This window comes from Bison bison, unplaced genomic scaffold (genome assembly GCF_000754665.1).
Source record: "Bison bison bison isolate TAMUID 2011002044 unplaced genomic scaffold, Bison_UMD1.0 scf7180017862278, whole genome shotgun sequence".
Lineage (NCBI taxonomy): Eukaryota > Metazoa > Chordata > Mammalia > Artiodactyla > Bovidae > Bison > Bison bison.
The window spans coordinates 217,737-235,672 of record NW_011492850.1 but is presented as its reverse complement, the minus strand read 5'-3'; the positions used below and the strand labels follow the sequence as shown (position 1 = coordinate 235,672).

Below are 17,936 nucleotides of genomic sequence, written 5' to 3'. Positions count from 1 at the left end.
CATTGATCGCTGAAGGCTTTCTTATCTCTTCTTGCTATTCTTTGGAACTCTGCATTCAGATGCTTATATCTTTCCTTTTCTCCTTTGCTTTTCACTTCTCTTCTTTTCACAGCTATTTGTAAGGCCTCCCCAGACAGCCATTTTGCTTCCCTGCATTTCTTTTCCACGGGGATGGTCTTGATCCCTGTCTGCTGTACAATGTCAGGAACCTCAGTCCATAGTTCATCAGGCACTCTGTCTATCAGATCTAGGCCCTTAAATCTATTTCTCACTTCCACTGTATAATCATAAGGGATTTGATTTAGGTCATACCTGAATGGTCTAGTGGTTTTCCCTACTTTCTTCAATTTAAGTCTGAATTTGGCAATAAGGAGTTCATGATCTGAGCCACAGTCAGCTCTTGGTCTTGTTTTTGCTGACTGTATGGAGCTTCTCCATCTTTGGCTGCAAAGAATATAATCAATCTGATTTCGGTGTTGACCATCAGCCTGGAACTATCTAATTCCAAAGTCTGTTCTCTTAGTTGCTTCATTTGATTGAGTCTTGTAGGTGACTTGGTTTCTGAGTTGCTTTTGAAGCTGCTTACTTACCCTGACTATGATTAAGCTTATGTATAAGTTTAAGACTATGATTCTGTTCCCAAATTTCATTCTTGAAATTTCTGGAAATTCTCCTCACAGAGGGATTCTTCACATAAGCCTCCATATTCTTTATCTTGCTCAGTCTACCCATAAAGAACAGGGTGCTGAGTATTTGAGTTCTTAAATATCCCCTACTCCCAGCTGTATGTCATCTACCCTGTGCAAGTCAGTGGGAGTAATTTTTCCCCCAGGAATGTTGCCTGACTGCTGCCAGACTCTTTGGTTAAATCACTGGGAGAGAGCATGTTTGGTTCTGAAACAGCAAATTTCCGGTGAATACACTGGCTTTACAAAATGCTGTTTTGGGTCTTCCCTGGTGGTCCAGTGGATAAGACTCCATGTCTCCACTGAAGGGGGTGTGCGTTTAATTCCTTGGTCAGGGAAGATCCCCCAGACTGTGGCCAAAAACAAAAAAAAAAATGGTTTGGTCCCTAACCAAATTAATATCCATGAATCAGGAAAGGGTTGTCAGAGCCATACACTCATGGGGATGATGAGGAGGTGATGATAAAGGTAGTTTTGCTCACTTCATTGATCTAGAATCCATCAGGCAAACCACTTCTACTGCTCTAAATGTTTATGCACGCATGCTCAGTCATTTAGTCGTGTCTGACTCTTTTCAACCCTAAGAACTGTCGCCCACCAGTTTCTTCTGTCCATGAGATTCTCCAGGCAAGAATACTGGAGTAGGTTGCCATTTCCTCCTCCAGGGGATCTTCCCAATCCAGGGATCAAACCCTAACCCAGGGATCAAGCCCACATCTCCTGCTTGGCAGAAGGATTCTTTACTACATGACCACCTAGGAAACCTGTCTAAATGTTTAGCATTCACCTGTCTGGACTAGCAGGCTTCCCTGGTGGCTCAGGTGTTAAGAATCTTCCTGCCATACAGGTGGTGTGGGTTTGATCCCTGAGTTGGGAAGATCTCCTAAAAGAGGAAATGGCAACCCACTCTGGGATTCTTGCCTGGGAAATCTCATGGACAGAGGAGCCTGGTGGACTACAGTTCATGGGGTCACAAAAGAGGAGGGCACGACTTAGCAACTAAACAGCAGTCTGGAATAGCATCTCCCTAGAGCAGTGGGGTGTGAATCCCTGTTTATAGTAGTTTCCTTTTGCTGCAGTGACAAATTACCGCAAATTTAGTGGCTTAGAACAGCACCAATTTATTATTTTGCAGTTCTGGAGGTCAGAAGTCTGAAAATTGGTCTTCTGGGCTAAAATCAAGGGGTCAGCAGGTCTGTGTTTCTCCTTGAAGCTCTTGGGAAGAATCCATTCCTTGCCTTTTTCCAGCCTAAAGAGGCTGTCCACATGGCTTGGTTCATGGTCCCTTCCCAGCAAAGGCATCACTCCAGCCTTTCTTCATCCCACCTCCTTTCATTATGACTCTCCTATATATCTCTCACAAGGACCCTTGTGATTACATTAGATGCAGTGGGGGTACTCTGGGATAGTCTTATCATCTCAAAATCGTTAATCACATCTGAAAGTGCCCTTTGCCACGAAAGTGGTATATTCACAGGTTCCAGAGATTAGGAATGCGGACTTCCTTGAGTCATTATTCAGCCTGCCACACTGTTAAATGCTGGAAAGAGCATTACTAATTTTCCTCCCCCTTTACATGGAAATGTTCTTGTTTCTAACATATGGGAAAGCTAAATAAAAGGCAAATCATATATGAACCTTAATCAACTTCCCTGAACAAATAACTCAAGAAAAAGAGAACTTGAACTATTTAGGGGCCACCTTTAAGATTTCCCAGGTGGCGCTAGTGGTAAAGAACCCGCCTGCCAGTGCAGGAGATGCAAAAGATATAGGTTCCATCCCTGGGTCAGGAAGTTCCCCTGGAGGAGGACATGGCAATACACTCCAGTATTCTTGTCTGGAGAATCCCATGGACAGAGGAGCCTGGTAAGCTATAGTCCATGGGGTCGCAAAGAGTCGGACACAGCTGAGCAATTTTCTCTTCACTTAAGATTGAAGGTTAGGAAAGGAAATTAGCAAAGTAATTCATCTGTTTTGGTTTGTTTTCTATTACCCTGTAATTTAATTTAATAAAATGCAAGCATTAATTGTTTTTGCCCGTTGTGGCTGTGAACATTTAAAGAAGGGAAGTAATATCCAAGAAATTCAGTAGGAATTCAGTCTCAAAATTTTTTAAGTTTTTTATTTTACTTCTCCCCTCGCACACGATTAAAGTGTAGCCTTCAAGTAAGATAACATGCCCATTTATTATAGTTATATTGCATTTAAAAGCTACCCATTGAAAGCTTATTTGCAATTATTCTTATCAGTATTTACTCTCAGCCTAAAGGAAACAGGAACATTTATTTATCTTGAATTTGTGGTGAGTTAACAGAGAGTCCTATTTGCTAATGCAGTTATAACCAGAGATGGCATTCGCCCCATTTTATGGATGTGGCAGCTGAAGCTAGAAAGGTTAAGTAAGCCCTGGAGCATGAAGCTCTGGTTGGTTCTGGTACCTTCGCTTGTAGTGGTGCTGCTGCTTTGCATGTAACACTTTTTATTAGGAAAATACTCCTTTCCATAATTCTATAATTGAAACATTTTTGGATGTTGGATTTCCTAATTAACATACTGTACTTCTAGCAATTAATTTTCTGCATTTGGGGAAGGAAAATCTCTGCCTTTGCAACTCTGATCTGCTTTTAAATAGACCATATTTGGATTTGGGCTTGAGAAATTTATCAGTGCTTTCATCCCCACTTTCTTATTTCCCGCATATTAGACTCCCTCCTTCTTCTTGTAGCTTATAGGCTAAGGCTGGATTTAAAATACCAGAAGAAGATCTTCCCTGCTGATCCAGTGGCTAAGGCTCTGCACTCCCAGTGCAGGTGGCCTGGGTTCAATCCCTGGTCGGTGAACTAGATCCCACATGCTGCAACTGAGTTTTCAAGAGCTACAACTAAAAATCCTGTACGCCACAATGAAGATCAAAGGTGCTGCAACTAAAACCCGGCATGGCCAAATTAAGAAATTTAAAAAAATATATCAGAAAACTGGGAAGTGATTGTTTCTGCATCTGAAAGGAAAAGTTGGCTGACCCTCATCACAGTGCCCTCTCCACTCTGGGCAGCTCAGGGGTGGTTCATCCAAGGCTATATGGAGTATCCGTCCATTCAGTGGTTACACTGGGACCCTGCTCTTATTGAAATGGGCAGTGAAATTGAAGTTTTATTCTATAAATAAAATTCCAAACTGGGCTCAGAACATTCCACAAGTTGTCTCTGGCAAAAATTCAAATGGTGTTTAAAGTTAGAAGAAAGTCCAGAATAAAAGGAGATGTCATGGTGACCCAAGGTAGCTCTATCCAATTCTATTTTAAAACATTCAGAAGCACTGAGCACTTGTTTTCTTCTGTCTCAGGACATCTTCTGAGTTCTGTGATCATCAAGACAAGCATGATCTGAATTTTCCTTTTTTTCTCATGGCTGAGGCATTTTACTAGTCACAGACTATTTTAACAATAAGAACAACTTGTATTTTCATAGCAATTTAATAGTGTCTAATAAACTTTCTCTTAATTTGTGTCATTATCTCTAGTCCTTTTCTGCTTATTCTATTCTGCAAAAACTTATTTCTTCCTTTGCTTCTCTAGGGTCAGTTAGAAAAAAGGTAACCTGCTCCTGGCCAAGAGTATTTATTTATCCTGGCCAAAGTAGAAGGGGTGTAAAGAAGAAATAACTGCTGACATAGAGAATGCATTGACTGACAAAGAAAATTAAATTGAGTAATCTCTAGCACTTCATTCAAGAATATATTTATTTTCCATTTCATAATATGGAATACTATTATTCATAATGTGGAATAGCCTGTCATGTTGTATTATATTAATAATATTTTATTTAATCATTACCCTATACTGAGTCCTTTAGATGTCCAGTTTTTAACTATTATAAATAATACTTGATAAACAACTAGGTGCTTAAAGCATTTCCTTCCATCAGATTATTTTTGAATGACAGATGCTTAGAAGTAGAATAATCAAATGTTATTAGACTAGAATATGTCAAACACTTCTAGTTCTTGGAAATACATTGCAAACTTCTTGGGGTTTAAGCTCATATTACTCATGTTAATATGAAGATTATTTCATTCAGTTTAAATATCTTTTTCAAGATCTGAGTTTCTGTATTCAGAAGGGAAAGTGGAGACACACTGACATAAAGTGGCATACTCTAGGATAATCCCAGGTGAATCAGTAGCAGTGTTCCCAACTCGTATCCCTCTCTAGAGTAAACTGTTTCCCTGTCACTATTAATCTCTGTTACCATCTTGAAGTGTTTCCCGAAATGGTAATAAACAAAATTTTAGTATAATAAAGTAAAAGTGGGTATAAATTACATCAAAATTATGCATACATATTAGGATGTCTGTTGCAAGGAGAGAAAAAATAGATACTGTATTTGGTTATGGGATTATTGTTAATACCTCTTACGTGCTGCTTTAAAGCTAAGTCAATATAAGTTTTTATAGCAGAAAGAAATTTACATTTATTCTACCAAATGACAACATGTAAAGTTTGAAACTGAGTTAGTTTTAGAAAAGGTTCTTCTGTGCGTTACTTATAGATTTCCAGATGATTGGTGCCTTGGGGCAGCATCATTGCCAGCAGACCTAGGGAGCTGGTGTCTCTCTACTCATCCTGAGCTAAAATTATTATGAGTGGGCCTTAATATACCAGTTGTTCCCACCCACAAACCTGGCCTTGCCTTTGCTAGGATATCTTTATTTATCCCTTGAGGTTATCTTCAGCATTACCTCCTTTGGGGATTATTTTTGGAACCTAGTTCTGGGTGTTCTCTGTAGCCAGAGCACACTATGCCTTCTTTATTATTGCATGTGGCTAATTGGTTTACATACTCTATGAGTTTATTGGAAGAAAGGACTGTCTTTTGTCTCTAAATCTTCAGTATCTTACAATACTTCTAACACATAGCAGATCCTCAGTTAAGAACTTTCTAGAGAACATTCCCTGCAAGGCTCATGTGAGTATCTTTTTGGTAGGTGTCTGCTGCTGCTGCTGCTAAGTCGCTTCAGTCGTGTCCGACTCTGTGCGACCCCAGAGATGGCAGCCCACCAGGCTCCCCCGTCCCTGGGATTCTCCAGGCAAGAATACTGAAGTGGGTTGCCATTTCCTTCTCCAAGGTGTCTACTAACCATTAATGTAGAATGAATACAGCAGGTTATCAAGTCTGGATGCCATTATTCATTCAAATGCTATTTATTCATTGTTTAAGAAATATATGCATCTGATTCCTGTTATGATCTAGACTTCTTAAATGCTGGATACATGATAGTGAATGATATAAAAACCCTGCCTTCAAGGTGCTGGCACTCTAGACAGGTCACGAAGCATGCATATATATTACTGTTGTAACTTGATCTCCTAGTTTCTTAACTCTAATTCACTTCAGGACACTATGAGCACATATGAGTACACACTGTAGCTCATCCTCACTCCAAATTCTCTATCCTTAGGGTCCTGAACTCTGAAAGTGTATTCCCTGACCACAGGGTCAAGTCCTCCATCTCCTCATCCTTTCTGAATATTCAGTTTACCTTATCACTTACTCCAGGTCCTTCGCTCCTTCTGCTCTTCATCTGCTCTTCATTCATCTCCCTACTGAGCCAAGACCTCAGAGTCAGCTATTTGAATCATTTGAATCATTCTCAGCACTGCTTTAGAATCTCATACCTCAGTTAATTTTATTATCCTCTGGGATTCTGTCAGCTTTGTTTTAGTACTTTAGAAAGCCATACTGAGAAGGAAGACTCTAGATTCATTCTTTCTAATTTTGGGCAGGTTAATGTGACATTCTTCTCCTCCTCTCACCAGCCTCCTCCCCTGATGCTTCCTTTTCCCCTAAAAATGCAGTCCTCAAAACCTCTGATTTCAATGTGTGTTAGTTGCTCAGTTGTGTCTGACTCTTTGCTACCCATGGACTGTAGCTCACCAGGCTGCTCTGTCTTGGGAATTCTCCAGGCAAGAATACTGGAGTGGGTAGCCATTTCCAGATCCAGGAGATCTTCCCAACTCAAGGATTGGACCCAGGTCTCTCACATGGTAGGCAGATTCTTTATCATCTGAGCCACCAGGGAAGCTTAATGAAACAAATAAAATCAAGGTGCAAAATTACATGTTCAGTATTATTTCTATTTTGTGAAATTCACATAGGCATATAAACTGAAGAACAGCTAAAAACAAATACATAAAAATCTTTATCAATGTTGCCTTTAAGTGGTAGCATTTTTAAATTTTTTCCTATGCATTTTTGTCCTTTCCAAAATTTCTGGAAAGAACACCTAATTCTTTAAAAATCACTAAAAACAGACATTATCAAGGAAGGAAAAGGTAAAAGGTTATGTGAATAAAAAGGTAGGTGAAAACAGAAAAAAAAAAAATCTATCTCTTCATGTTTGGTGAGGGCCTCAGGCTCCGCATTCCCCAGTGTCCTGTGAATAGAGGTTGTTAATGAAAACTGCTTTGCCAGGACCAAGGATAAAAAGCCAAGCTAAGTTTTAGAAGAGGGTAGAGAGACCATATGCTATCCCTGAGTGATATGGCTGAACTCAGAACAGATCATTTTCACATCTCTTTTGAAAGAGTGATATCAGTGTCTTGGCTGATTCAGGGAGGAGAATTTATTAGACATCTGCATGTCTAATAACTTCATAAGGCAAAGTGAGATAATTATTTGAACTACCCTTTATTAATACCTTTTCACAGTATTAAGAGGTTTCTCTGAACCTTGAGGAATAGCAGCATGAAAAATGTAAGTTCCTTTTAGAATAAAGATTCAGTGCAGAAGCAAAATAGCTCATAATACTCAAAGTTGTTGCTGGTGCATAGTGATGCTTGTAGCTCCTGGTAGTGATTGAGGACTTAGCACTTCAGAAAACGGTCTCCCAGAGTTCCCTTGGGCCACAGCCACTCTCAGTGAATAGATTCTGTTGAGTGAAGGGTGTAATTGCAGCCTGTACTGGAGAAAAGTGGATGTTACTGTGTCAATGCCAAGTCAGCTCACACTTAGTCAGCATGCAGAGGGAGATTCACAAGTGATGCTCTCTGTGTTCTGAGGGGCTTTGCCAATTAAGCTTTCCAGCTTGCCGAGGTTATAATGATAGGCCTTGAGATGAGAAAAAAATGATAATCTCACTGTATTTATTACACAGTGCTCCTGTGCTCTGCATCTGTGACTGCTACCCCATTTGCATTTGAATGTGTGTTTTTGCAATTCTGATGCCAAAGAGGGGATATTGGCAATATTTGGGGCAGAGAAGATATACTCAGTGTCTCTCTTGGCAAGAGGAAAAAAGATCTGAGACATCTCAGAGCTTGTTCCCTAATGGCCTTCCCAGTTTCGACTGTATCTGTTTCCATCACATCTTCTGCCTGTCAGTTTATTCCCTTTGTCTTTTAGGGACAATGCCAACTGTTGTCACAGAAAAGGATTCAGGGGAGTCATGACCATTTGGAGGACTGTGGGTAGAGATAGGGAAGTATAAAATAGTGGATGACTCACTTTTCAGGATAGAGCCTATGTAAAAAGTCACACTTGCCACTTCCTTTTTAGGATTTTAATCACTTGTCACATGGCATCTGATATACCAGGACGCAAACACTCCATTGTGAACCATGTGCGTATTGGGAATGAGTTGGTGTCCCAAAAAACAAATATGTGTCAGGATTTGAGTCTAACTCACTTCTCCTTCCCACAGCAGCACTGCCCACCCTTCCTCACATCTCACTGTCTCAGGGGTCATTTGTCTGGAATCAGGGCAGGTACAAAGGAGACTCCTGGTAAATGTGTGAGTAGAAACAGGATATATTGGACATGTGAAGGTTGGAGTCAGATATAGATTTTAAGTTCAGTGTTACCATCAACTAGCTGGATGATCTTGGGCAAATTACATCCCCCTCCAGGCCTCTTGTTTCCTTACCTGTAAAATAGGGGTAGCAGGACCTACTGGATTATGGGAGAATTGAATGAGATAATTCCTGGAAAGAATCAGTCAATCAATAAATGGCGGTGGCTTCATTGGTGGTGGGTGGTGGTGGTTGCTCACAATAAAAATAATGATCATTTAATTCAAGATTAGTGTTGAAGAAAATTCCAGTGTAAGAAAACATGTTGAACTATAAAGTTACACACAGGCAGTCTGGAGACTATTACCTATGGATGTCTTTGTTTCCAAGTTGGCACCACTTGTGAAGCCCTACCATTTAAAAATCCTCAGGGCTAGCGTCTTCCCTGGCTGTCCAGTGATTAAGACTCCACACTGCAATTCAGGGGCCTCTGATGAGATCCCTGGTCAGGGAACTAAGATTCCACATGCCAAGAAAGCAAGCCACAGTTCTCCTTGTCCTTCTGGACATTTTATATCTGCAAGGGTTGAATGTGGATATACGTTTAAAATATGAAAAAGAGATGTTTAAACATTAGAAACATTTATTTGAATCAGAATCTCTAAGTTCATGACAGATGAACTTTAAAAAATGTGGAATTAGAACAGGATATGTGTTTGGACCCCAATAAACAGTGAACTCTGGGAGTTGGTGATGGACAGGGAGGCCTGGCGGGCTGCGGTTCACGGGGTTGCAAAGAGTTGGACACGACTGAGCGACTGAACTGAGCTTAAACAGCCAACTTGCACAGTCTTCCTGTCATACGATATACCCTCCACTGTTTGAGATGATCACACTGAGCCCAATTCCTTACATAGTTCATCTTTTATCAAGGGCCTTAGTAGAAGAGCAGTGTAAATAAATCAGAATATGTTTATTAATATTTTAAAGAAGAATTAACATTCTAGGATAAAAATAGTAAAGAAAAAAAAAAGGAAGATATTCAATCATATTTTCTACCATCTTAAACCTTCAGCCTCTTCACTCTTCCAGATTCTCTGGTAGTCTGTAACTGTAGGCATTTTGACTACAATGTAAAAGTTAGTCCTAGTCCTTTCTTGCTGACCTATTTTATATGATCTTTGGGGAGTCTAAGTAGTTAGATGAAGCTATGGTGTTGCAGGAGGGGAGCACAAATGAAACAGTTTTTCCTTAGACAACCCTAATACTCCCTCCTGAAGGTTACAGTTTGAGAGGGGAAGGCTTGAGGAGGGGAAAGTTAAAAGGAACTTGGAAGGGGCCTAAGGAGCAGTTGATGTTGACTCAGGTTGAGGGGAGCAGAATTAAAGCCCTGCACACCCTCTTCAGTTTCCTACCTTGCGGTCTTTGTCATGTTTCCTTACATATTCATACCCATCCTTCAAGGCCCAAATTCAGTCTTCTGGGCTTTCTGTACATTTCCTAGACCCCCTCTCCCCATCAGAACAAAATTAATTACTATTTCATTTATGTTCTGAAATCTCTGTTATAAATCTCATTGTTGTAATAAGTATCTCTTTGAATCCTGTCTGCCACCCCTAGTAGACAGCTCTGAGCACCTTGATTTCAGGGCATTTCATTTTCATCGTGATATTTTTGGTGCTTGTTATACAAGTAACTTCTCAGTAAATGTTTATGAAAAGGAATGAAAAACTCTAAAAATAGCAAGCAAGGCCCAGTTTTTTGCTCTAAATACTGGTATGGCTGATTGCTTTTCCTCCTCCTGAATTTTCCATTATGATAAGAAAGCCATGTAAGAAGAAGTTTGAAAGACAGGAAATGCCTTTGGGAGAAGGTCTTTGTCCCTCAGCTTAGAGATTTTAAGGAAGGGTGGTGATGCGTGACAAAGCAAGGGGACCAGACCATGTGGCTGAGTGTATGTGATAGCCTTGGGGAAGAAGCCTGAAAAAATAACCACCTCTGTGGCAGTTTGGACACTCTTATGGGAAGAAATGGGCTACCCTGGTGGCTCAGATGGTAAACAATCTGCCTGCAGTGTGGGAGACTCCGGTTTGATACCTGGGTCAGGAAGATCCCCTGGAGAATGAAACGACAAACCACTTCTGTATTCTTGCCTAGAGAATTCCATAGACAGAGGAGCCTGGCAGGCTACAGTCCATGGGGTCACAAAAAGCAACTAACACTTTCACTTTTCATGGGAAGAAATAGCCCTAGGTTAATTGTCTTAATAGAAGAAGAAAGCAGTGAGGTCTAGACAGACAACAGATATAGTTGGGGTGGTTTTGGTTTGGGATATTAATATTTCACACTGTTCAAAGACTTGTTGGAAACTTACTTTTAATGGTGAAGTTACATGATTACCACCTTGCCATTGCTCGTGAATAATATGGTCCATTAACACAGTTTACTGCTTTCCTCAGTCCATAAATTAAACAGACCAAAATACAAGGCATTAACACCAAATATATATGCAATTTGCAAAGGACGGTCTGTGGCTGCCTTATAGAGAATATTTCTCTGAAGACTCTGCCATGGTGTTACCCTTTGCTGAGGAAGAATCCAAGTCTGTACCCCTCCCCACAGTGTTACAAGAGACCAGACTAGTGGACCAGTGGCTCACATCTTGGAATAGCCATTTTTAAGGAACACAAAATTGAGTGTTGTGGATATTCCTGATATAATTGAGACTAGCACACTTAGAAAACTACTGGAAGAAGTCACCAGAGCACAGTCTGACAGCATCAGAGTATCAGCATGTAGCAGATGTCTGTGACAACCTAGAAGGGTGGGACGGGGTGGGAAGGAGGTTCAGGAGGGAGGGGACATGTGTACACCCATGGCTGATTCATGTGGAAATATGGCAGAAACCAACACAATATAATAAAACAATTCAGTTCAGTTCAGTTCAGTCGCTCAGTCGTGTCCGACTCTTGCAACCCCATGAACCGCAGTACGCCAGGCCTCCCTGTCCATCACCAACTCCCAGAGTGTACCGAAACTCATGTCTATTAAGCGGGTGATGCCATCCAACCATCTCATCCTCTGTTGTCCCCTTCTCCTCCTGCCTTCAATCTTTCCCAGCATCAGGGTCCTTTCAAATGAGTCAGTTCTTCACATCAGGTGGCCAAAGTATTGGAGTTTCAGCTTCAACATCAGTCCTTCCAATGAACACCTAGGACTGATCTCCTTTAGGATGGACTGGTTGGATCTCCTTGCAGCCCAAGGGACTCTCAAGAGTCTTATCCAACACCATAGTTCAAAAGCATCAATTCTTTGGCACTCAGCTTTCTTTAGAGTCCAACTCTCACATCCATATGACTACTTGAAAAACCATAGCATTGACTAGATGGACCTTTGTTGGCAAAGTAATGTCTCTGCTTTTTAATATGCTGTCTAGGTTGATCATAACTTTCCTTCCAAGGACTGAGCATCTTTTAATTTCATGGCTGCAGTCACCATCTAGGAGTGATTTTGGAGCCCCCAAAAATAAAGTCAGCCATTGTTTCCACTATCCTCTAATTAAAAATAATTTAATTATAAAAAAAGAGGGAGGGAACAAGTGTATACCTATGGCTGATTCATGTTGATGTATGGCAGAAACCAATACAACATTGTAAAGCAATTACCCTCCACAACATTGTAAAGCAATATTTATAAAAAATAAATGAATCTTTTAAAAAAATAACAAATAAATAAATAGATCTTTTTAAAAAAGAATGTTGTAGGTGGCTCTGAGTAAACCAGTTATGTCCTGATCATCTTCAACCTAATCACTCTGGAAAACTGTAGGAAAGGCTGTTCCTGTGGGATATTGAATGTTGATGTATTGCTTGAGTCCAGTATTTTCATAGCTACTTACCAGCAAGTCAAGAAAATGTGAATAATACATCATGCAGAAATTAAGTGGGTGAGCAGCTGGTAGGTGGGTTATACTTGGAAAATGTTTGGTTCTTTATATTGAGCAGGATGGTATCTTGGCAAAAATTAGTAAGTGTGATTTTAGTGAAATTTTAGTGAAATACCAATTTCAGTTCAGTTCAGTTGCTCAGTCATGTCTGACTCTTTGTGACCCCATGAATCGCAGCATGCCAGGCCTCCCTGTCCATCACCAACTCTTAGAGTTCACCCAAACTCATGTCCATTGAGCAGGTGATGCCATCCAACCATCTCATCCTCTGTCATCCCCTTCTCCTTCTGTCTTCAATCTTTCCCAGCATCAGGGTCTTTTCTAATGAGTCCACTCTTTGCATCAGGTAGCCAAAGTATTCGAGTTTCAGCTTCAGCATCAGTCCTTCCGATGAATATTCAGGACTTATTTCCTTTAGGATGGACTGGTTGGATCTCCTTGCAGTCCAAGGGACTCTCAAGAGTCTTCTCCAACACCACAGTTTGAAAGCATCAATTCTTCAGCACTCAGCTTTCTTTACAGTCCATCTATACTATACTATCCTCTCATATCCATACATGACCACTGGAAAAAGCATAGCCTTGACTAGATGGACCTTTTTAGCAAAGTAATGTCTCTACTTTTTAATATGCTGTCTGGGTTGGTCATAACTTTCCTTCTAAGGAGTAAGCGTCTTTTAATTTCGTGGCTGCAGTCACCATCTGCAGTGATTTTGGAGCCAAAAAAATAAAGTCTGCCACTGTTTCCACTGTTTCCCCATCTATTTGCCATGAAGTGATGGGACCAGATGCCATGATCTTAGTTTTCTGAAATTGGTATCACTGATTAACAAATTGGCAAGGTAGTGGGCAAAAAGATAAGGCTAACTGAGGGAAAGTTTGGTTCATTTATACATGAAAAGCATATAAGGTAGAACATGCAGGTAACATGTAAGATAAAAATATCTTTGGACAAAGATTATATATGTACATCTATGCAGGAGAGCTATATGTGCCCTCATGAAATACATGCTTGCTGACCATGAGTCATTCATGGACTGATGTTTAAAAAAAAAGAAACTAGAAGTACTTGAATGTGAGAAACTAGGACAAGGGCATACAATTTTTTTCTGGACTTAAGTAATATAGAGAAAAATTTACCAACATATGTTACTGCTTTGTTGGGGGGGTGGCGGGGCCTGGCTTGGAGTTTGTCTCTACTATACCCCACCTCTCTTTGCACTTTGGTTTATCAGCTATTTTCACAAATTGCAATCCCCTCGACACATACCTTGTGTTTCTTAACCATGTGCCCCTTCTCTGGGGGAGCATCAAATTCCTTCCCAAGCTTTTGGAGCAGCTGAGTGAGCCCCACTCTGTGGCAATGAGAGGGAACTTGAGCTGTTAATAGAGTCGAAGTGATTTTTTTTTTTAATCTCCAGAGGCTACAGAAAGCCCATTAACTCAGTACTCATCCAGAGTGACCTCTCTACCCTTCTGGTTATTGCTTCATATTAGACAGGCAGTCAGCTCAGGGGTGAGTGTGGGATGGGGGAGAAAGTGAAGTAGCTTGTGGCATCCATATGCATCACCTTGTTGTCGCTTGCTCCTGATCTATAATAAGGAGAATTGAATGAGATCATATCTGGAAAGTTTCCCCATCCTTAGAAAGTGTTAAAATGAGTTTTAATGCTACTAGTGTCTATTAGAATAGAATTGTGTAATTACTGAAGGAACCTTAGAAGTTCGTGTGTTTCTTTTACAAGTATTTAAGGAAGCTGAAGCCCAGAGGTAAAAGTGACCTGTAAGCCCCTTAGTAGCTTTTTGTTGTTCTGTCGTTAAGTCGTGTCCCATCTCTTTGCAACACAACTTAGCGATGGAAGACAACAACAAAAAGCTACACAGGTAACTCAAGACAGTGTCTTAAAGCAGAAGTGAAAGTTTTGTCTGCATGGAGAAGGCAATGGCACCCCACTCCAGTACTCTTGCCTGGAAAATCCCATGGACAGAGGAGCCTGGTAGGCTGCAGACCATGGGGGGTCGTGAAGAGTTGGACACGACTGAGCGACTTCACTTTCACTTTTCCCTTTTATGCATTGGAGAAGGAAATGGCAACCCACTCCAGTGTTCTTGCCTGGAGAATCCCAGGGACGGGGGAGCCTGGTGGGCCGCCGTCTATGGGGTCGCACAGAGTCGAACACGACTGAAGCGACTTAGCAGCAGCAGCAGGGTGACAGCCTCAGAGATCTATAAGGAGCCAGGCCAGTATCATAAATGAGCACATGAGCTGGGATTACAAGAACAGGGAGTGACAGGGACTGTGGCAAACCGGAGAACATGTCTCCTCTGTTTAAAGGCGGCAGGTTATCCCTCTATGTGGGAAGGCAGGCCCAGTATTGCCAGACCCATTCATTTTGCAAGAGATGTTAGGAATGGGTCAACCTTGTGTTGACCAGATGAAGCATGTTGGATGGGCTGAATTTGGCCTGAGGAATGATCTTGCTCCTGATGGCAGAAGTGGTTACCCAGGTCTGTGGGCTGAACATAAAGGAATCCATTCATGCATGAGTAGCAGCGACTAAGTATTTTTTTTCTCCACAAATTTTTCAAGACATTATTCTGGCTGATAGTTTCAGAATCCTTCCCTTACTTTTTCTCAACAGAGGGAAACCACAAGTAGTAGTTCATCTCTTTCATTTTTCACTCTCAGGGAAAATTTTTAATGAGAAGTGGAGAAGGGAAAGGGGCAGAGGGCCTGGAAGAACCACAAACTGGTGACCTGCTTTTGAATAATAAAGAATTGCCGGGTGGTGTGTGTAATCTGGTGTGCTCTGCCTGGTACTTTTATGTCCATCTGGAACTTAGCAAAGTGGAGATTTATGCCAAGATCCAGCCCTGAGGCAGAGAAGGAAGAACACCAACAGTTTCTAAATAAATGACTGGCTCTCTTCCACCTCCCTGTGAATGTCTCCTGATTTTTAAAAAGAGAAGCTTTCTAAATCTCCAGCTATAGAATTATTTTTAGGACATCTAACTGGGAGTACCCGAGGGTTTAAGGAGTAAGCTAAATGTTGAAAGCATCTCTTTGTAGGATTATTTCAACTGCCTCTCTGTTTCTTGCCTTTCCCAACCAGTCTGTTGTCAAAACAGTAGCCAGCCCTTTTAAAACATCCATCATTCAGTTCATCTCTTTTTTTGATGCACTAGACTCCAGGGGCTGAATTCCTCTCAGGGTCCAGAAGGGCATTATGTAATTATCTGTCCCCTGCCCAGCCTTCCTATTCTTCCCTGACCTCACCTCCTGCTACTCACTCAGCCCAGCCACACCAGCCTCCTTGTTGTTCCAGAAATGCTGTCATGCTTCCTCTGAAGAGCCTTTGCACTTGATGTTCTCTGCTTGGAAGACTCTTTGCCCAAATACCCACATCATTGCTTCTCAGAGACACTTAGCCTGCTGAAAATTGCAACCCCCTTCTCTTCCCCATCCCTCCAGCATTCCCTACTTCTACTCCCTACCTTTTTTATGGTACCTGTCCTCAATTTTTTATAGCACCTATCCCCAATTGTTACTATACATTTTGCTTTTTTGTTTCCTTTTTTATATAAGTTCCATGAGTGCAGGTGTTTTGGTCTGTTTTGTTCACTGCTACATTCGTAGAGCTTAAAACCAGTGCCTAAAATCATAGTAAGTGCTTGACAAGCATTTGTTGAATACATTTTGAGGTTTTTTTTCCTTCTCTTCTAGGGATAGTGGTCTTCACTGTGCTGGACAGATATAGATCTTGCTACTGCATTGTAGTGTTTTTAACATTTCCATTAGTAGACTTTTGTTTGTTTCTCAAGTTTTCTGAATCAATTCTACTTCCTAAGCGTATCGATTTTTTTGCTTCTCTGCATTTCTACCATCTTTCCCTTTAGTTAAAACTATCACAGCTTCTTGTTTTCTCCATCTACTTTTGTTCCTTCTATACAATGCCACTCAGCAGTCAGAATGATCTAAAGTCTAAATCTGATCAATTACCACTCATTTCCTCATTTAAACTCCTTCAGTGGTTTTCCATTGCGCTGCACATAAATCTCACATGCTTACGCCATCCCTCAAGGCCCTGCATGGTCTGGTTGCAGCCCTGGCTTTCTCTGTCCCTCCAACAGGTCAAGTTCCTCCCTGACTCAGGGTCCTTGCTTTTCCCTCATGATGGAAAACTCTTCTGTTTCCATTTTTCATCTGGCTGACATTCTCTTCATCTCAGTTTAAATGTTCTTTTCTCTGAATCTCTCTAGTAGTTAAGTTACTCTGCATATCCCTTCAGAGCACTTGCCACAATAGTAATTCAGTGCCTGTGGAATTGCTTGTCCAGTGGCTGTCTCTGCACATATAGGGTGGGGCATGTCTTTGTATTTCCAGCACTTAACCCTGACCCTGATACATAGTACAATAACAGCTTAGTGATTGCTTGTGGAGAAATAAATAAAAACAGATGTCTTGACACCAAGGAATCGAACGCTGTGTGGGATGTTACTTCATTAATAAATGATGTGCTTCTCTTCACAGAGATTATTTTGCAGAAGATGATGGGGAGATGGTACCCAGAACAAGTCATGCAGCAGGTAAGGAGGTCATGGATCTTTCTTTGCTGTACTCTTGGTCTCCTGCTGATCATAAATCTCTTAAATTTTAGATCCCATCATCATGGCTATATCTTCAGACTTTTTTTGAATTTCAAAATTTGCACATACCACGGTAGTGCATACCCACCTTCGCAGCACAGTGCAGAACTCATAACTGAAATATTTTGAACTCTTCATACTGTTAGCAATTCTGTAATTGCAAGTTAAAGTCACTTGTAAAATGATTAAAATAGATTCTTCCACTAGAATGAAATCTCGAATATACCATTAAAATGAGTATAATAATGGTGTCAACCTCATAAGTGAGATTAGAAAAGCTCTTCGAGGACTTCTCTGGTGGTGCAATGGCTAAGAATCCTCCCTGCAAAATATTGTATGACATCCCTTATATGCAGACCCTGAAAAGAAAATGAATTTACTTTCAAAACTGAAAGAGATTCACAGACTTAGAGAAGAAACTTACAGTTGCTGGAGGGGAAAGAATGGGAGGAAAGGACAATTAGGGAATTCGGGATGGACAGGTGCACACTGCTGTATTTAAAATGGATAACCAACAAGGACCTACTGTATAGTATGGGGAACTCTGCTCAATATTATGTGGCAACTTGGATTGGAGGGGAGTTTGAGGGAGAATGGATATACGTGTATATGTATGGCTGAATCCTTTTGCTGTTCACCTTAAAGTATCACAACACTTAATTGGCAATACCCCAATACAGAATAAAAAGTTTAAATTAAAAAAAATTTTTTTAAATCCTCTTTGCAGTGTAAGGGATGTGGGTTTGACCCCGGTTGGGGAACTAAGATCCCATGTGCCTCAGAGCAGCTAAGCCCAGGAGAGTCCGAGTCTGTGCCCCCCGGTGAAAGATCCCAGATGACACAAAGAAGAATCTGCATGCCGCAACTAAGAC

General features: G+C 41.0%; 1 protein-coding gene across 2 annotated transcripts in view; it reads left to right on the top strand.

Annotated features, from left to right (window-relative positions):
• The window catches only part of PDE4DIP (phosphodiesterase 4D interacting protein), a 239,510-nt gene that overhangs the window by 40,386 nt on the left and 181,188 nt on the right, over positions 1-17,936 (top strand). For both annotated transcript variants that reach the window (XM_010832825.1, XM_010832824.1), the window contains exon 2: positions 16,949-17,004. In XM_010832825.1, coding sequence (XP_010831127.1) covers positions 16,949-17,004 — 56 coding nt within the window. The remainder of the gene's footprint in view (positions 1-16,948; positions 17,005-17,936) is intronic.